Here is a 20,551-nt window from a genome sequence, read left to right on the forward strand (position 1 = left end):
AGTAAATTAAATAATGAGATAAATATTTGGAATAATACAATAAAATAGAAAATGTATAAAAGCACTGTTAAGATAAGGAATTGGATATAAAAATTGAATATGTAACCATGGTCATATTTGTAGGTATATGTGAAACCTGTAATCATGCTGTTCACTAAAAAGAGACATTAAAATATGGAAAACAGAATAAAACTTGTTTTAAAAAAATATTACAATCTTTCTACCTAACATGATTTGTATTAAGAATACACATTATTTATTCTTTGGTAAACTGCAAATTTGGTAAACTACAGATCATGCTTTTTTCTGTTGTTGACAATACTCTTTTAATTTGCAGCAATCTTAGAAATCGTGGAAGCTCACTATGTGATATTGCAATTCTTGTAGTAGACATCATGCATGGTTTGGAACCTCAGACAATTGAATCTATAAACCTGCTGAAATCCAAAAAGTGTCCCTTTATAGTTGCACTTAACAAGGTAAGATCTCTTTTCATTGAATGGGTTTGTATTCAATGATGTATTCTGTTTTGGCTTTATATGTTGCATGAGCTAAGCTATTTTGGTATGAAAAGCATTGATTATGGATGTGTGAACTCATTTATTGTGACCTTTTAATCACTATTAAAGCAAATTTAGCAAAGTGTAAGAAACCAGCTGGTTTGTTAGAGTTTTTTCTTAAGAAAAGCCCTTTTGTATGTAAATGCCTATGTTGCTCAATGCCTTTTTCTACCCCAGCACAGCTGGATTTTCTTGAGAAATCTATAAGCAGAATATGTTAGCAATTATCTCCTTTGTTGTGCTTCACACATCCATAATCAATGATTTATTTATCAAAATAGTTGCAGTGGTTGAAGTATTAGACTAGGAGGCGGACAATCCAGGTTGTACGCTTTCCTCATGCATAGAAGCTTAATCAAATCAAGGGTTTACTGTACTTATACCCTGTTTCTCCAACAATACGGCCTCCCCCAATAGGAAGTCCCAGCATGAAATGAAATTGAAATTAAATTAATAATGAAATGAAATTAAGCCCCTCCCCCCAAATTAAGGCCTATATTAAAACATGCGAAATGGGGGGAATGGTGGTGGGGCTTGCTGTTAGGAAGTACTTTTGTTGCACACCCGGATATGGTGCTGCCTGCGTTGACCCCGATACGAAGTGCCCCACCAATGCCGAGGTCAACATCCAAGCCGCCCGCCCGCCCGAAGATGCAAAGGGAGGGAATTAAGTCACCCCCGAAAAGATGGCCTAGCCATTTTTTCGGGGCTCAAAAAAAAAAAAGACCCGGCCTTATTATATGAGAAACACGGTATTTATCTGAAAATAAAATAATTTATTAGCATTTAATAAATTAGGTGAACATAGCTATAAATATTTTGTCCCTTTTGGAAGAGTGGATGGAACTGAATTGATGCTGTAGCCTTCTGTATATGAAAGATTAATACTGGATTGTACTAAAATGAATATCATCTTAAGAATGCTTTTTGCAAAGGAATGGTTCTCTCCCTTTGCCTGAAATGGTATAGGGTTTCCTGGCTAGGTAGGGAGTTGGATTAGAAGACCTCCAATGTCCTGTCCTGTGCTATCCTATCCTATCCTATCCTTTATACCCATATCATTTCAGGACCTCTGTGTCCTTGAACACCTCGATGTTTTGAGAATGAAAGGGCCAATAGTTGTATTTGAAGCTGTGATGTAGAAACAGTCTTCAAATTTCTCCTACAAGAAGGACTTCAGCAATCAGTTGTTTGGAAAAATCAACTTATTTCAGTGAAAGAATAGGGGAATATGCAATGTAAGAGAACATGTTTAAATGAAGATCCAGAGTATGAACATGTTAATTACTTATATTCCAAAGTTGTGGAGGATGCCAGGGGTTCTTAGGACTATTGTCATGAGAGAAATGAGAAACCTTGGATATCACAGAAGGTCTTTGCAATGTTGAAGGCGAGAAACAGTTTTGAGCTTTCAAATCGGGTGCAATAGCAAGAGCTGATTTGAGACGTGCTATAAATACAGTAAAGTGGGCCTATAGTCAGAAAGTACAGAATTTCTTTCAAGATCCTATGGACCCAAGATGTATGTGGCAAGTTATTCGGGTCATTACTATAAGGCAGCTTCTTTGACATGTAAGGATGACATAGATTCTCTAAATAAGCTGAATATGTTTTTGGGACGGTTTGAGGCCACAAACAACATTCCAGCAAGAAAGGTTGTTCCCCTCCCTGATGAGCAGGTGCTTCAGGTTTGATACAACTGTTCGGAAGGTCCTGTGGAATGTCAATACTTGGAAAGCTGTTGGTCCTGATAATATCCCTGGATGGGTACTTAAGGAGTGTGCTGACCACTGTTCCTACAGACATCTTCAACTCCTTGTTGCGTCAGGCTGTGGTTCCATCATGTTTTAAGATTGCAATCATCATACCAATGCCCCCCCAAACTATCATCACATTGCCTTAATGATTACCGTACAGTTGTACATACCTCTGGGATGATCTGGGTTGGAAGTTCAATTGCACCCCACGAGGGAGCCTCCACCCTGGCGGACAGTTGTCTATGAAAGCTGAGATGGAAAGCCGGAGGAGGGGGGTGGAGGAGAAGGGAATCAGAAAGCATGGACCTTTCTCAGTACAAAGCTTCACAGAAAGCAAATCAAACCACGATGAGGGGGGGATTTTCCTGTGAGTACAGTGTTAATATTTCAGAAATGTTACCAGTACCTGTGGAGGTCTCCTGGTGCAACACAGTGCTGCAGCCTTAGAGCATACATCCGCCTTCCCTGCATAGGATTGCAAGGTTGGAGGCTTTGTCTTGCTCCAATCAGCTGGAAAATCCCCCCTCCCTCAATTTCCCTGCCAATCATTCTATCCCTGGGGAGCTTTGCACAGATGCACATCCCAAAAATACTCCCCCCGAAGCCTTCAGTCTCGCAATCCTATGCAGGGAAGGTGGAGATTTGCTCTGAAGCTGTGGCAGAGCATTGCACTGGGAGGCCTCCGCAGAGAGGCAGAATGAGAGGCAGCTCCCAGCCCTTGCTGGCTCAGCTGATCCGCGGCCTGTGATTAAGGGGCCAACCCTCCATGTGGTGACTCGGGAAGGGAAGGGCTGCCTCCTGTGCTTGCCACATCTCCTTCACTAGGACTTATTTTTGGGGTAGGGATTATATTACACCCCCAAAAATCAGGCTGGGGCGTATTTTTGGAATAGGCTGTATTTTCGGGGAAATGGTACATAATTTTGTATTTATTTTGTCATGCTTATGTAGCATATATTGGAGGTGGAGACCCTTTGAGAGCTGTATGCAATTAAATTTCATTTTAATGTATGCTGATCAGTGTACATTCAGAGTGAGAATAAAGTTATTGTTCTGTTCTGTTCTGCTCTGCTCTATTCCACTTGATTCTATTCTATTCTGTTTTCCATTCCATTCTACCTTGCTTATTTCCATACATACAGAGTATTTACTATATAGATCTGCCTGAATAATGCAATATTAAATAGTGGTGAATTCTGTCTTCTTTAGATTGATAGATTATATGATTGGAAAAAGAGTCCAGATACAGATGTAGCTGTCACATTGAAGAAACAGAAGAAAAACACAAAGGATGAATTTGAGGAACGCGCTAAGGCTATCATAGTAGAATTTGCCCAGCAGGTGAGTATCAATTTGGTTAAAAAAATGTTAATCATCTTGAGTATGCTTTGCACGCTGTAGTTCCTGTAGGTAAAACTAGCCCAAGCACATTAACCATCCAGGATCAAACAAAATTATAATCAAATGGTTGATAGAAAGGAGGAAAGTGAGAACAGATATGGTATACCTAGGGATGATTGCCTGCATCTAAGAAGTCAGGCTTAGACAGGACAATTTATAATTATAAATTGGTACCTTATAGTGATTTAACAAATTTAATGCAGGCAGTGACACTAGGGTTCAATTATCAATAACCTTTCCAGTCCAGCTTTCAGACCTAAATTCTGTCGAGAGACATCCTTACTTGTCCAATGAATGATCTCTGCTGGAAAGAGACATGGTGAAGTAATACTGGATTTGTCAGTACTTTTGTACTATTGACTATAGTAATTTTCAGGAGAATGAGAGAGGGAAATGTACTGGGAGAAGTATTGTTTATATAAGGTCTACATGTATTTCAGATTTAAATTTAAGGTTCCATTTTGTCTGTTATTTAATCGTATCAAGCTGTTAGGAAGAAGCTTATCTAGATTTGATACTTATAGTAATCAGTACTCTGATTATAATTTTCCAGTATTCTTATTAATATTGATGTCAGATGCTTTGGTAACGTGGACAACTACTACTCAAGGCACAACCCTTGAAGATTAGATAGAAATTAGAGCAGGTCTGGAATACAATATGACAGTATGAATCACTCTAAAAAGCAGCACTTCTTAAAGGTGTCACATTACCTCTGTGTTGAAATATCTGTACTGATTAACAGTAATAGTCTTAGCCAAAGTCAAGGTGCTACTTTTGCTGTGAAAGTCTCACAAGGTTTAGACTTAAATAATCAGCAACATCATCTCATCCTCCATAGTCTGCCCCACTATGGGATCTTTTGCAGAATGAGTCAGAGTCATCAGACATTTTTACCACTGAAATAGAAGACTGTTATTCTGGTGAGTGGACTTGAATGGGAGAGGATTGGTTATTAGATAATGCATTCCATTTTTCCATCTTCCTAAGTTTCTTTTTTGACTAGGCAGAATGAAGCCCCTCCTTCCCCTGCTCTCCCCATTCTTTCACTTGGTAATGTTCTGCTTCTTATTTTAGGGCTTGAATGCTGCCTTGTACTATGAAAATAAGGATCCCCGCACATTTGTTTCTCTGGTTCCTACCTCTGCTCATACAGGAGATGGTATGGGAAGTTTAATTGCTCTTCTTGTTGAATTGACACAAACCATGTTAAATAAGAGACTGGCACACTGTGAAGAGCTGAGAGCACAGGTTATGGAGGTAATGTTTACCTAGCAAATCTTTTGAAATGCTGCTTAGATAACTGAATTGATACAACAAACTTGACTGAGGCAAATCATTTAAGACATACAATCCTGTGTCTTTTAGGTCAAAGCACTTCCTGGAATGGGTACGACAATAGATGTCATTTTGATTAATGGAAGGCTGAAGGAAGGTGATACCATTATTGTTCCTGGAGTAGAAGGCCCCATAGTAACACAAATAAGAGGCCTTTTGCTCCCACCTCCCATGAAAGAATTACGAGTGAAGGTAAGGAAACAGCATATGAAAAAATGTTCCTGAAATTAATTAATGGTGTATGAATTGCTCAATGATGTTACTAGGTCATACACCCTTCCTTTCCCCCAGATAAATTAATCTTATTTTTGTGGTAATGACCCTTTGTAAGAAATGTGCTATTTCTGTGAAAGATGACAGTACTAGGGAAATGTTTTTGTGTCCAGTCATACTGAGTGAAAGTATTTAATTTTATCTATGCTCTTTGTTGTTGAATTTCTATTAGCAAAAAATAACAGATTCAGATTCTTAAATGATAAAGTCTGTGAAAGGAGATTCCACATAGTTTTTGTCATATTGTCTGATATTATGAAATGTTGAAACTGTTGTATATCATTTATTTCTCATTTTTTCCTTATTCTGTTTTGCTATACTTTGAGGATTTTCTGGCAGGGATGTTCTAAAATTAATGTTTAATTGAACAATATTTATTGTCATAATACTTGATCATTTTTGGAACTTTTTGTATAGGTGAACTAACACTTTTATTATGTCCTGATAGAACAACATTATATTTCTGATGTGCAGGAGAATCTAATCTAAGAGCCTTTATATTGTATTATCTTCGAATTTGGATATAAGAATACTTCTTACTGTCTAAAAACCAGAACATTTAATTGTTATTTTTGTTCAAGAAGTGCCTTCTTATGAAAATTGTCATTTCTGATAATACCATAGAGCAACTCTGTCATATTAATTCCTTCCAGTTTCATTAATTGTAGGATACCCATTAAATAAATATAGTGTATCTGTCATCTTGTCAAATGACTGAATAGAGTTAAATGATTGGAGTTCTTGATAGTTCTTAATATAATTAAAACAAAGGTGATAAATTGGAAAACCAGAAAAATAACTATTCATCTTTCTGTTTGTGTAGAATCAATATGAAAAACACAAAGAAATTATTGCTGCACAAGGAGTAAAGATTCTTGGCAAGGACCTGGAGAAAACATTGGCTGGGTTGCCCCTGCTTGTAGCCTATAAAGAAGATGAAATTCCAGTTCTTAAAGTAAGGCACAGATGATCTTCATCAGAATCAATGGAGTTTCAGCAGTCAGAAAATTCCACTATGAATGCCTCAATTGTGCTAAAGTAGAACAATCGGGAATAAGTTGTTTGAAATTCCAGCGATGAGGAACTTTTCAGATTTTTAAGAAATTTAAGCAAAGTAACAGCTCTCAACTGTTGACTTTTAAATTTTTAAATGTGAGATGTAATTAGAAGCAATTATTGTTCCCATATAGTTATCAAATTATTGGGAAGTAAATTGAAGTAAGGCCTTATAGGCATGTGCCAGCTGGATAAGCTACTAGGTTTCAAGTTACATGTTAGTTAAAAACAAAGAACAATTCTGTAAAATTAGGATTGAATTAAAATAATTGCTTACGTTTTAGAGTTTGGAACATTTAATGGGGAATTAAAGAAGGGGAAAAAACTGATTATCATAGAACTGAACTTTTCATTGTGCTCTGGAGAAAGAAGATATTTACTTGAATTTATTATTATTTTTTTAAAAGGTGGGATAAAATCTAATAATAATTTAAATATTTGTTAATTAACCTTATGTTTTGAATTAACCTTGTGTCTCTACTTTGGGTAGTAGAGCTCTCTGCTATGTCAATTTAAACCAGTTTGAGCTTCCATTGGCATGTTCCTAAATATAAAGCTGTATCTCTGATGTGTGCATTGTTCATAAGTGTATTGTGTATAATGCCACTTCCAGTGTTGGACACACAAAAGCAAGTTTTCTAAAATCCTTCCTTTTTTATTTTAAGGATGAATTGATACATGAACTGAAGCAGACACTGAATGCCATAAAGTTAGAAGAAAAGGGGGTTTATGTCCAGGCATCTACCCTGGGATCTTTAGAAGCATTACTTGAATTTTTGAAAACTTCAGAAGTGCCAGTAAGTACCCAAGATTCTGTTTTCTTGGTCATGATTTTGTTAGGTATTATTTGCAGAATTTATATCAATGGCAAGCTGGTTTTTTTTTTCTTGTCTCCTGATAGTATGCTGGAATTAACATAGGACCTGTGCACAGAAAGGATGTTATGAAGGCATCAGTCATGTTGGAGCATGATCCACAGTAAGTATTTTCCTTCAAAATGTTTGTGGCATTTCTAAAGAGGCTTCATGTGCAGCTCCCTAATATTATCATTTGTTATTTTCAAGGTATGCAGTGATCTTGGCATTTGATGTGAGGATTGAACGAGATGCCCAGGAAATGGCTGATAGTTTAGGGGTTAGAATCTTTAGTGCAGAAATTATATATCATTTATTTGATGCCTTCACAAAATATAGGCAAGACTACAAAAAACAGAAACAAGAAGAATTCAAGTAAGTAGAATTCTTATACAGAGATATAGATACAAATATTATGTTTGCATGTGTGTGAATTATAAAATTATTTTTTAAAGACCAGTGTTCTATAATATCAGTTTAGTGTTTCATTCTCATTTCAACTGAAAAATGTTAGTGTAAAAAAATACAGGACATCCTCACTTAACTACTGCAATTTGGACCAGCATCTTGGTTGTTGAATGAAACAGTTGTTAAAATACACATAATATACAAATAAAAACACATAACAGGCAAGCATCTGAAAAACACTCATCAATAAAACCAAGAGACAGACTCTCATTCATACTTGGGACCCCAAACGGATATTTCAGGAGTTTTACAAAAATTCAGCATGGTCAGAAATAGTCTTCTGTTCGAACAACAGGCCTGTAAAACTGCTAAAGCAGGCCTGTAAAACTGTCAGTCCATGGGCTGGATGGGTCATGTGCAGGCCACAGCCACCCTGGCTCCACAAATGCAAAAAAGTCCTGATATACACAATATGTCACGTGACGCAATCGAGTTTCACACCCATGTTCTAAAGGATGAGTGCTACGGCAGAACTTTCTGTGCCCTTTCAGATTTATCCGTAGTAGTACTTGAGAATAAAAATAGATTTTTGTTCATGTAGCTTTATTTTCAGACTACATTTAAACAGTTCTTTGCCATCTTTCTCTCCCCTTTCCCCCCAGGCATATAGCAGTATTCCCTTGTAAGATCAAAATACTTCCTCAATTTATTTTTAATTCTCGTGATCCCATAGTGATGGGAGTCCTTGTGGACGCAGGTCAGGTAAAACAGGGAACTCCAATCTGCGTACCTAGTAAAAATGTGAGTAATCTATATCTTTAAAGATATTCTGTCTTTTTTAAAAGAAGGTTTATTTGGATAATAATTTTTAAAAAAGAGTTCATTGTAATATACTTTGATAATAGGTGTTTATAAATATATAAATCAACCATCTATGTTGCAGTAAAGTTGCATTGATTAGAAACTTGGATTCTTCGATGAAATGTCCTTTATCATGACTTCTGTGGAATATTGATTTTACCTATGGATTCATTTTTCTAGTTTCAAATGTTAAATTTGATAAAACATCTTTCGAAATAAATAAGTGTACAAACCTGCTTTTCCAAGGTTTTCTCAGATGTTTAGAGATAATTGGCCTCCAGTCCCAAACTTTCATTATATACTCTATCACAGGGATGTCAAACTCAAAAGGCCCATGGGCCAGCCTGGAAATAGCAAAGGACCGGCCTGCGGTACGTCTGCTAGCAAAAATAAGGCACCTGGGAGGGGGGGAGCACGTGCAGCTCCACCGCAACCAGTTTTGGCTGCCAGAGTGCTGCAGGAGGTCTTCCAGGTCCAAAATGGGGCCTCCGGAGTGTTGCAGGAGGCCGTCCTTGACTCAGAAGGTTATAAAAGGGAAGAAAGGTAAAGTATTTCAGGCTTGCAGGATTCTGCTACTATAGCCTAAGTCAATAATTTATAGTTCTAGTCTTCCTATGCAGTCAGTTTCTTGATCTAGTCTCTCTCATAGATCAAGTAAGTATTAAAAAACAAAATCACAGAAATGTACGCCTATCTATTTTTATAAGTGTACAAAACCTTATGTGTGGAGGTGTGGTCTGTGTCATGCCCACCGTGGCTATGCTCAGCCCTTCTCCCGGCCCTCCAAGGTTAAATACAACCCTGATGCGGCCCTCAATGAAATTGAGTTTGACATCCCTGCTCTATCACATATGTACAGTACCACCTAACAGATAGATTCCCATACTTTTCTTCAGATTTTACATGGAGAAGTTATTATTAAAAATCTAGTTACATTTTGAATATTTATTTTGCTTATGCCCTTGTTCTGCAAATTTATTGCTAACAAAGAGTATGTTTATTACAGTTCATTGATATTGGAATAATTACAAGTATTGAAATAAATCATAAACAAGTAGATGTTGCAAAAAAAGGTCAAGAAGTCTGTATAAAAATAGAACCAATTCCTGGTGAAGCACCGAAAATGTATGGTCGACATTTTGAAGCAACTGATATTCTTGTCAGCAAGGTAAACATTTTTAAATTCGGAATGTTATGCAAAAGGCCTTTTTTGAAATGGGATAGAATTTAGACTGATATGTCAGCATTTGGGGGTTGGGAGGGGGGTAAGAGAGGCTGTTACAGAAATTTTGATACAGAATCATTCTTTGCTTCTAGAGATTAAAATTAAAAATGGTTGAGAACATCATTACAGTGCCTAAGGTGCAACTTTTCAAAAAATATTACTTTGGTTTCTGAAATTTATGAAATGTAGATTTGTGCTATATATTACAAATAATCCTACAAGTAGGGGTCTCATATCAAACATTTTGATTTTCTACTTATAGATTAGTCGACAGTCCATTGATGCCCTGAAAGACTGGTTCAGAGATGAAATGCAGAAGTCTGACTGGCAACTTATTGTGGAGCTCAAGAAAGTATTTGAAATCATCTAGGTTCTGTCAAACTTTGAGCAATGATTAGCAAAAGCCCACAGTTCCTATTATAAGAACAACAGCAGCTTATAATAAATATGCTGTTGTATTTAACAAACATCTGGGAAAAATGTGGATAAAATGTTTTCCATGAGAAACCAAATAACTTACACTGGTTTGACAGTGGTCAATTTATGTCCCTGTGGTTCCAATGTGCCTGTGCATCTTTCCCAATGCCCTTCACTTTATACTGGCTACTTTTAAAGTTTGCCTTTTCCACTTCACATCCCCAAATTAAAAGAAAATAATTTTTTATTAAATAAGTCAGATTTCACTTTTATACTAGTAAGATCAGTACCACAGTATTTGCCTAATCAAACTCTTACAGACTTTGTGATTTTTTGGACTTTTTCGATGTAAGAAATCTTTATTTATGCATACCTTCTTTCCCCCTGATTTTTTTCATCACTTCTGCTTTGTGCCTATAGAAATTTATTATAGAAAAATTAGGTAATTGGCTATATCTGTACTTGGTTGGTGTGAAACTATGATGTAAAGCACAGTTGGCTGCCTTTTATTGCTTGTACAGTTTATGAAATTTGGCAAATTAATCAGTGCCGAACTGCAAATAAAAGAAACGAACATTACTCTGATAATTTAATTCCTAATAAAGGCAGTGCAGCATGCAAATATATCTGTCAAAATTTAGTTACATGTGTCTGGTCTGAACACTTCAATAGTCCTTGTGTAGGTTGTTTGTTAGAAAGATGGAATAAAATCTCTGCCAAATGCTTAGAAGAGCACAGTTGAGCAGTTTGATCTGGTCAGTGTGGTTGAAGAATTATGTACAGTAATCCTATTAATGTGTAAATGAGGTATAATTGTAGTGTATAATTGTACAAAACCACACCTGGAAAGGTGGGCTAAAATTAAATTCTCTTTGGATGGTGATCTTATACACTGATAGCATCATGGTATTTACTGCTAAGGTTACATGGAAGGCAGATTATCAACAATCCTACTTTTAGTTTTTGCCTGATGTTTGCAAAATGGCCGTAACCAGTTGCAAGCATAATTATCAGGAAACAGCAGTAAAGTTAAAATTGTAAATGAAATAAGAATAGTTAAAATTCTACAATTGAAAGAAGCTGATTAATTTAGGTAAGAAACAATCAAGTCTGCAGAAACCTCAAGATATGCTGTAACTTAAGTCTATTCTATAGGTATAATTTTACCTGATAAGATAAACATAAGTAAATATTCAATCCTCATTGTTTTCTATTTAATATTAAAGCATTTTCATTATAACCTCATCAAGACTAGTATATTACAAATTCTGAAATTAAATGTTGTGATAAGAGAATTTTCGTAGGTTTTAATGAGACTGTTGTGAACGTCAGTTGATATGTTGCTAGAATTACCAGGTGGATATGGGGATAAGAAGAAATCTCTTTTAACACTGGTAGTATGGGTACAAAGAGAAGTCCATTTGCTACATTATAAGATCAGCCATTTGATCTAATCCAATAGACATTCTTCTTACCTCTTTAAATTTTTAAAGATTTTGATAGACTGCTATAACAGAAACTGTTTAAATAGAAGGAAAATGGATTATTAATGAAAACTGAGTATTTTGTGAATAGGAAAATATTTCTTACATGTGTTTGATAGGAACAAACCAAACTCCATTAATATTATCAGATTTAGCCAATTATGAGACAGATGCAGAGCCAGGAGTCTGTTGTTCATGTTGGACAATTCCAAGAATAATGAATTTCTTTTTTAAAAAAGTCCATATCACTAAGTAAACACTTTCCAGGGAGCCTTCTCCCACTGTGAAATAGCTAAGCTTAAAGATAAATGTTTAGCCAATAAAAATATGAAAACTAATACTGACTTCAAAATTTATAGCATTTAGAAAAAATTAAAGGAGTGAAACAATATGTACAAATTACATACAATTCTTTATTAAACAATTGTAAACACTTCACTGTAAAAATCCATAAAACTTTTATAAACAAACATTTTGTAAATAGATTCTATTCTACAATAAAAGAATTTAAACACAATTATTTACATGCAATACTGACAAATTTTGGCACTTTGCTGAAAGAAAATGTACAAAACACCTTCTCCTTTAAAAAAAATTCAACATATAAAAACTCAGCTTAATGTCATGCACTTTGCAAATACCTCACAAGCACTTATGGTACAGCTATCAGAGAGCTCCAGGCTCTTACCATATCTTTTTCTACAAGATCAGTTCAGATAATTTTTAATGTGCTTCCATAAGTTTGTTGCAGAACAACCTGAACATTGTCAAGAATGAAATCAAATGCCATGTTCCATACTGATTCTACAGACTGCTGCATTAGCCTGTGGAGATAAAAAAAAGTCATAGAATGGAAAGGAAAGTTTACTATCACACATTTTCATAAGATTGTAGAGCGAGATTTTGAACTGGAATAGGCTAGCCACAGCCAAACTCATAGAATATGCTTAGCTATATTAATTATAGTTCACTTTCTTGTGTGAAAATACTTAGAAACAAAGTTTTGTTGATGGAAAAACATATGCAAACATACACACACACAGCTAAACTGTCTATGCAATATTTTAAAAATAAATTTAAAGTGGCACAAGACAAACATACAAAATTATGCATTCTGCATTTAGGTATTCAATCATGAGATTTAAACAATGAAATGTAAAAATATTTGTCAGTTTACAAATTTGGAAACTGAAGCAGACATTTTATGAATAACAAAGAGTATAACTGGTATTTAGTGGGAGAGTTCAAAGAACCGGAAAACTCCAAAACTGCTAGGATTATTCTGAGCATACACAGTGATTGGTTTGCACAGGTATAGAACATTTCAGAACAGGTTTTAGCTAAACCTTATCGAAACCTTATTCAACTGTAGGTTTATACAGGACTGCTAAATATCCCAATTCCTTAACAGGGAAGCTTAGCAGAAGGAGCAATGTAAGAAATAATGGCAGGTGCATTATGTGAAAATCATACACCCATTCAATTAGTTACAGAGAAGCAAACAATTGTCTTGTTTGGAGTCTGTGCGTTGTGCTGATTTTATATCATAAAAATGTGACTCACAAAGTTACAGATTTGTTACTGTAAACCAGGGGTGTCAAACTCAATTTCATTGACGGCCACATCAGGGTTGTGTTTAATCTTGGGGGGCCAGGGTGGGCGTGACCAGGATGGGGACTCATGTTGGGGGGCCCTGTGGTGGCCTGAGCACCCTACCAGCGAAAATGGGCTCCTGGGTTCTGTTTTTGTTTGCGACGGTTTCCTGTAACCCTCCGCCAGTGAAAACAGCTTGGGAAGGCCGCCTGTGACCTTCCCCAAGCTCCATTTTCACTGGCAGAGGCATTGCGGACTGGTCCTTTGCTGTTTCCAAGGCGGCCCCACAGGCCAGATCTAAGCACCCCACTGGCCGGATCTGGCCCCCGGGCCTTGAGTTTGACACCCCTGCTGTAAACAGATAAAGCTACATTTTATTTGCAACCGCATAAAGAAGATTCCAAACTTCTAAAAGAACTGGAATAGAAAAATGGCAGTAAAGATTCCTGGGAAGGGTGGAATTTAAAGCTCTTTGGAATTAAGGTGATCATATTTAATGCAATTTCATCACTGTACTATATCAGGTAAACCAGGACTGATTTTTGATGGCTGAATACTTGTTTGACAGGCCAAAGCCCACCACCATTAGGAAGATTACAATACATGCAAAAGGTGAATAGGTACAAGTTCCTAATACTTCCTACTGATGTTGCAATTCAGTTTCCTTTCAAGCCATTTAATCCTGCTATGGGGGTGGGAACACTGGTTATGGAAGAAGGGAATGGGACAGAAAAAACATCAACATGTTGATGAAAGGGAGAAAGAAGAACTAAATGCACTTCCATAAAGATGGCAGAGAAACCTCTAATTGTTTAACAACTATTTAAATTGTTTGAGTGAATGATTTCTTGAATGAATAAAATAAATAATAAAGCAGAAAAAGAAATTTATTCCAAATACAAACAAGTAGTTTCACATTGCTTAAACTTTAAAAGACAAGTTGCTTTACCACTCTGTAAAAACACTGTAGTGGAAGAGCTAAACATGGTGAATACAGTACTACCTCTTCTAAGGGAAACTTATCGTTGAGGAAACAATGCTGATTGTCACTTGATAGCTGCAGTAAGACAATAGTCCCCGATTTCACCAAAAGGTCATTAAACTACAAGAATTTTGATCTGTGGATTTTGGCATGGCCTTGTCAATTATTGAAATGGGGGAAGAGGCATGAAAGAGTGATCTTTCATGAAGTCCCAAAACTTCATGATTCTATGCCACTTTGGTATATAGATGAGCTAAATATTTCACTGACAGATGTGGCCATAAAGAGACAGAAAAAGCACTTGCATCTAGCAAACTGAGGCTGAAGAGAGAAAATTTATTTGAAGCTATGGCAATAGCTTTTAAAGCTTTATCCCATAGGAAGATATGACGGCAAGATAATTCTGATTCTAATACTTTGGGCTATGGATAGGAATCCACACAATATCCTGTTAAGCAGAAAGGGTTGTTAATGATTGTGGACATGCAGCTGGAACATATGTGAAATTTCAGATAAACAGTAGGCCTTGGTCATGTGGTAAAAGGGCTGGGAACAAAAGGGAAAAAAAAACATTTTAATTGTACAAAATGGAAAAAAGGAAAACTCACCATATTTTTCATGTCTATTCAGAGTACTGAGTCACAGAGAACACTCCTAATAAAGTAGGTGATGTAATATCCTAATAAATCTGGAATAATTTTGCAATGCTGGCGATTTGGGGCAAGTGAATGCAAAGCAGGCAGAAGAGAGGCAGGACTGCCATACAGGCTACCTCTCAGAAATCTTCCAGAACTTTGCAAGTGCAAACTCACCAGAATAATGCAGAGAAATCACAGCCGCAATAAATAATTGATACAGTACCACAAATGAACACGTTCTAGATATTCAATTGTGGGAAAATAATATGACAAATGCAAGATACGCAAGTATAAAGAATTGCTACCTGAAATTCTTAAAAGTTTTATAACTTATTTTCAATGTCATTTGGATTTTTTATTTCTATATATCAAAAATAAGTTAGCATCTAGTTACCTTTTCATGTACTTTATGACTAGATCCAGCTTTTCTAAATCCTTTTCTTCTATCAGATCAGTACAATACTTCACAACTTGCAAAATGTCTTCCTCCATGGGATCTACAAAATTATACATACTTTATAGAATGCCTCTTTGAGTGGCAGAGATTAAGCAGCTTTAAATTAATGGATATTCTGACACTGATGTAAATTGATATTCCTTTTAAAACAAAAAAATTGCCTCTTTCAAGTAAGAATATACAAAATCTTGTGTATGATCATTATAGCTTAAAGCATATTCTTATCTGTTGTCTCAATTTACAGACCAATTTGAAAGAAGAACTTTAAAACCCTACACAGTATCTGCCACATCTTCCCATGAAATTCTGCATGGAATTCAACCCTTTTTGTTTGTGCCACCACGAAGCTGCTCCATTTTATTTATTAGATTTATATGGCTGTACACTCACTCAGAGTGACTCGGGGCAGCTTATAAGCAATAAAAAGCCCAATATAAAAGAATAAAATACAGTCACACTTCATGGGGGGTGTAATTTGAAGTATACATACAGCCCAATGGTCCTTTAAATATTCATAATTTTGATTGATCATGAGAAAAAAGAAACTTCCATAGAAGAGGTTGATCAAGGTCTCCCCTAGCTTGCAAATACCATTTCATCAGCGGAAGTCTGTTGTTGTTTGTTTGTTTTGGTTTGCTTAGTTACACTGCTACAATTGTACCTGTGGCATCAATAGTCAGTTCTTAGTAATACACAAAACTATAAAGCACTGCACAGAAGTAGAATTTTCTGTGATTTTGAACATTGTCTAATCTGAAATATATTTACTGGAAGAGACACTTCTCTGGCATTTTAAGACAAATATCCTTTGAAAACTACAGAATGCAAGCAATAGTAGAAAGCCACAGTAGCTCTTAAAGCACAGTAAATAACATTAAGAATCAATTAAAACTATTTTTAAATACTCAAATCTCCTGTTCAATGATACCAGGATTGTAGAATGCTATTATTTGATGACATCTAGTACAGACATGAAATGTAGCCTTGTTTCAATTAGCTTACAAGACACACCATCCTTTTCATTAAAAAGTAACACGCCTAGAGTTTACCTGATATAGTTGTAATCCATTCCTTAAGCAAGGCCTTTACATCGTTAAACTCAATAGCTCCTGCTAGATTAGGTGCTTGAGGCCAAATTGTGGTAGATGATAATGGCTGTGGAATAGATGGACTGGAAGGATTTGTAACAGCTTGTACTTCTTCCATCTATCCAGAAAGAATAAAAATGAAAATTTCTCTATATTCTCAATAGGAAACATTTAAAAAGCCCAAGCACAAGAACCCCAGAAAAATAAGAAATTTATGATTTTAAATCAGAATGAGTTTAAAAATACTGAAATGCTGCATTGGCTTATAAAATTACCTGGGGATTGTCACTGATTGCTTTTTCCTGTTTCAAGAAGTTATCTATTAATTTCTGAGGACTTCCAACAGAAACAACCATAGTTTTTGCAGGGTTACCCAAACGCTTGTTTTTGAAAGGACTATGGTTTGTTTTTACTGGGCTGACTTGGATTTTCTTTCTAGTTCTCTTCTTACTTTTTGTAACTGGAATCTTTGATGCTGAGAAAAAAGAAGTGAGAATTGCATAGCTTTGTATAATTAAAGAAATTACAGCCCAGCCATTGTAACACACGTTTGCTGCATTAAAAAAGATTACACATAGTTATTTGATAGGAATGCATTCAAAGACTTACCAGTGGCACTTGATTGCTGAAATATGTTCTCTACGTGATTTTGCCTTTGGTCATATGCTTGTCTAAGTTCCTCCTGCAATTCTGATGGAAGGGCAGCAAAAACATCAGGATCCACCTATGTAATAAAGCATCCATTTGTGAGTATATCACTGATATGAAATCACTGAAACATTAATATCTAAACTTCTGCGTTTTTGGCTCTAGGGTAAGAAATAGAGTTTATTAATGGTGTTTCTAACTAGAAATCTACAGAACTACTTCTATAGAAAATTTTTACCACATTAAATCTACTAAAACATATTATCATTTACCTGTGAAAATGCTGGGAGTGCTATTATATTAATCCCGGCATTATTGCTTGATTCTTTGAGATCTGGCATCTGTAATAGAACGGTTCCACCAGGCTGGGATGGAAAGTTAATATTGTATCCATTTATTGGTTCCTTTTTGCTATTATCATGTGCATCTATTAGTTGAAGAGAATATGCATGTTCTATTTGTTCTCGAAGATCAGAAGGGAGTGCTTCCAATACAGACTTATCAAGCTATAAAGAAAAAATGTTTTTCTTTAAGAAAGTGGAAATGAAAATCTGATGTAACTTAAGCACAGAACTCTTATGAGAAACACTATATTATGCTCTTTGCTTGGTAAGTAAATAAACAAGTACAAAATGTATAGACTATAAAAGGAGGAAGCTGCTCTTCTCTTGTGCCTGTGTCTACATGTAATAGTAGCATCTAACATAAGTGAATGCATCCAAGTTGCTCTTGTGTTCATGTTAGCTAAATTCAGGACAAGTTAAACTAAATCCTTAAGTCTTTCATGAATACCATATTTTTCGGTATATAAAACGCACTTTTCCCCCTCCAAAAGTGGGTGGAAATGTCTGTGCGTCTTATACAGCGAATGTTGCTGTCCATCTGCCAGCCCCCACCCTTCGGCCTCTGCCTCCCAGCGATTGGCCTCCTTGCAGCAAACAGACTGGTCAGCTTCAGCACAGCCTGATGTAGCATGAGCAGCTGATTGTCGGTTGGATCTGCCTCGCGGAATACCGATAATCAGCCATTCCAGTCTGCAGGGATCGCCATCGCCTATCGCCGCTTCCATGTGCCCCATTTTCGGCCTCCGTGCACCCCACAGAAAACGGGCCGCGTGGAAGCAGTGATAGGCGGTGGCAATCCCTGCAGACTGGAACAACTGATCGTCAGTATTGCTAGAGGCAGATCCAACTGACAATCAGCTGCTCATGCTAAATCTGGCTGTGCTGAAGCTGAGCAGGCTGTTGGCTGCCAGGAGGCAAATTGCTGAGAGGCAGAGGCAGATTTTTTTTTTCCTGTTTTCCTCCCCAAAAGCTAGGCCTTATAGTTCAGAGCGTCTTATAGTCTGAAAAATAAGGTAATTGAAATATTAACAAAAATGGCTAAAACTGAAATAATTCAATCAATAGACTAACAGATGGAAGAGAGTGGCAATGCTCTTTCCTTACTGTCCAATGTTAACTGTCCCACCCAATCATCTTAAGAAAGAAAGACTCCAGGCCATTTGTTTTACCAAGAGTATACTTTACTGAAGCTGAAATGGTTACAAGATGAATTTGAGGGTTTCCTGTGCAAACAACACAAAAGAAAGTTCCCTCTCCCCAATGTCCAATCAGGTGCTTGTATATTGTTTAGGAAACAGGTGCTCGATTCCCAGCTCTGCGTATTGTTAGTTGACCTTGGCTGGCTATTCACGAGGCTCAGCTGGGCTTCCATTCCCCTCCCGCTCCTTCCATTCCAATCTCTCCCTCTCCCTGCTCTCTCATGCTAATGTCAAGCTGTCAGCTCAGGAAGCTTGGATAGCTGAGATGCAGCCATGACATCCAGAGTATTCAGACCAATTTCCCTCCCATTCAATTAAAGGAATTATTTTTCAAACCAAACCCAGGAAAAACACATGCACTGGAGTAGTGAGAAGCATTAAGCATAAAAGCCCATAAAATATCCATCTTATGCATTCTTTATTAAGAAAGGGGCATAAAAATGATTTTACATTATCCACATAAAAGGAAATTTTACCTGGGAAGCTGATGGCACTTCAATACTTAAATTAAGCCTAGATTTTATACTGATTGGTGGATATAAGCCATTCAAACTGGTACTAGGCTCAGATTTGCTGATAACGGGATGGAGATTAGTTGCTTCTGATGATGATAACTCTGTGCATGCTTTTGATGCAGAAGATATTTCAACATCCACAGCAGCCAAAAAAACTATCAATGAAAGAAAAGGACATTTTCAATCACTGCAGAACACCAAGCTAAAACTACAAATATACAGTAACCCAACTATCTTTACCTGCAAAAGGTAAACCTAATAATGTAACATACTTTTTAAAAAAGCAACTCTGTTTTCTGAGGATAACAATTTATTCCAAAAACTATCTAGAAAAAACCCACACAAAGCAAAATGTTATTTATCTTCCAACCTTCCTTGCATTCTTCTTTGTTCTTGGACTTCTTCACACCTTTTGGAACTTGCAAAAGATCAATAATTGAATCAGCTCCACCAGGCAAGAACCCAGAAGGTAATGAAGTATTAGAGGAAGACATTGCAGTTGTTTTATTAACTGGAACGAGCTGATGTACTTGAATTCCAACCTAGAAAAAAAGATACCAGAGTAAATTTGGGGGGATAGCTTCATTTATAGGCTGCTGCAGCAAAAACCATTGTCTTCTAAAGATATTTAACAATAAATTATTTTTAGAATAACTTTTCATAAATCTATAGCTTACACTTACACATACACACACACACCACAACCACCGAGAACGTATGATCTTGGAAAAAAGCCAACTGTATGGGTATTTATGAGAATAGTAAAAGGAGAGGTCATAGTGAAATTAAATGTAGAAAATTCTTTCAGTAATAAGAATCTATAGTTACTGGATGAAACATTCTTCAACCAGTTAGCTGATTAACTAAGGGTCATTAAAGCTCTTAAAATCTGTTTAATCCAAAAGTTTCCAAAGTTCCCTAGACAATGCTCCTTTTCTCAGATTGGGTTTACCATTTTAAATAATGGCTGGCCAGTCAGTCCAATGTAAAATTGCACTATTTCACATGTAATAGGATATATCACATTGGAAGAAGTAAATATTTATCATATAACCACTCCTATTTAGAACAATAAAGGAACACTGGTAAATAATGTTGTAGAAGAAAAAAAAATCAAGCATGAGTGCTGAAGTTGCAGTGATTTAAAAACTTACCCCTCTCATATCAGAAATATTCAGTTTCATTGTGTGAAAAATATTTAATATTTCTTTCCCAATCACTTTCCCGTTATCTGTTGCATGGTTGAGAGTCACAGTCCTACAAATACAAAAAGTTTAAAAAGCATCAACAGCCTTACAATGGCTACTGATTAGATAAGAGTACATGTCATCACCAGGATCAGAAGAAGCACATCTTTGAATATACTCGTTATTTCCAAAGTTGCCAAGGACTATTGCTGTCATATTTTGTTTCCATGATTGTGGTAGAAAACTGAGTGGGCACTATAGAAAAA

General features: G+C 36.2%; 2 protein-coding genes across 3 annotated transcripts in view; one reads left to right on the forward strand and one right to left on the reverse strand.

Moving 5' to 3' along the window:
* Nucleotides 1-10,790, forward strand: part of EIF5B (eukaryotic translation initiation factor 5B) — a 32,070-nt gene extending 21,280 nt beyond the window's left edge. The window contains exons 14-24 of the mRNA XM_087967143.1: nucleotides 338-479; nucleotides 3,527-3,658; nucleotides 4,796-4,978; nucleotides 5,087-5,248; nucleotides 6,153-6,284; nucleotides 7,051-7,182; nucleotides 7,287-7,363; nucleotides 7,450-7,614; nucleotides 8,310-8,448; nucleotides 9,515-9,676; nucleotides 9,996-10,790. Coding sequence (XP_087823269.1) covers nucleotides 338-479; nucleotides 3,527-3,658; nucleotides 4,796-4,978; nucleotides 5,087-5,248; nucleotides 6,153-6,284; nucleotides 7,051-7,182; nucleotides 7,287-7,363; nucleotides 7,450-7,614; nucleotides 8,310-8,448; nucleotides 9,515-9,676; nucleotides 9,996-10,103 — 1,534 coding nt within the window. The 3' untranslated portion in view covers nucleotides 10,104-10,790. The remainder of the gene's footprint in view (nucleotides 1-337; nucleotides 480-3,526; nucleotides 3,659-4,795; nucleotides 4,979-5,086; nucleotides 5,249-6,152; nucleotides 6,285-7,050; nucleotides 7,183-7,286; nucleotides 7,364-7,449; nucleotides 7,615-8,309; nucleotides 8,449-9,514; nucleotides 9,677-9,995) is intronic.
* A 1,237-nt stretch (nucleotides 10,791-12,027) lies between these two features.
* The window catches only part of REV1 (REV1 DNA directed polymerase), a 42,880-nt gene continuing 34,356 nt past the window's right edge, over nucleotides 12,028-20,551 (reverse strand). For both annotated transcript variants that reach the window (XM_087967141.1, XM_087967142.1), the window contains 9 exons: nucleotides 20,253-20,355; nucleotides 19,469-19,640; nucleotides 19,060-19,253; nucleotides 17,313-17,546; nucleotides 17,002-17,116; nucleotides 16,668-16,867; nucleotides 16,354-16,510; nucleotides 15,242-15,344; nucleotides 12,028-12,458 (listed from right to left, as the gene is read on the reverse strand). In XM_087967141.1, coding sequence (XP_087823267.1) covers nucleotides 12,347-12,458; nucleotides 15,242-15,344; nucleotides 16,354-16,510; nucleotides 16,668-16,867; nucleotides 17,002-17,116; nucleotides 17,313-17,546; nucleotides 19,060-19,253; nucleotides 19,469-19,640; nucleotides 20,253-20,355 — 1,390 coding nt within the window. In that variant the 3' untranslated portion in view covers nucleotides 12,028-12,346. The remainder of the gene's footprint in view (nucleotides 12,459-15,241; nucleotides 15,345-16,353; nucleotides 16,511-16,667; nucleotides 16,868-17,001; nucleotides 17,117-17,312; nucleotides 17,547-19,059; nucleotides 19,254-19,468; nucleotides 19,641-20,252; nucleotides 20,356-20,551) is intronic.

This window comes from Notechis scutatus, chromosome 5, assembly GCF_049901735.1.
Source record: "Notechis scutatus isolate UNSWTSFEM ecotype Mainland chromosome 5, rNotScu1.2, whole genome shotgun sequence".
Classification (NCBI taxonomy): Eukaryota; Metazoa; Chordata; class Lepidosauria; order Squamata; family Elapidae; genus Notechis; species Notechis scutatus.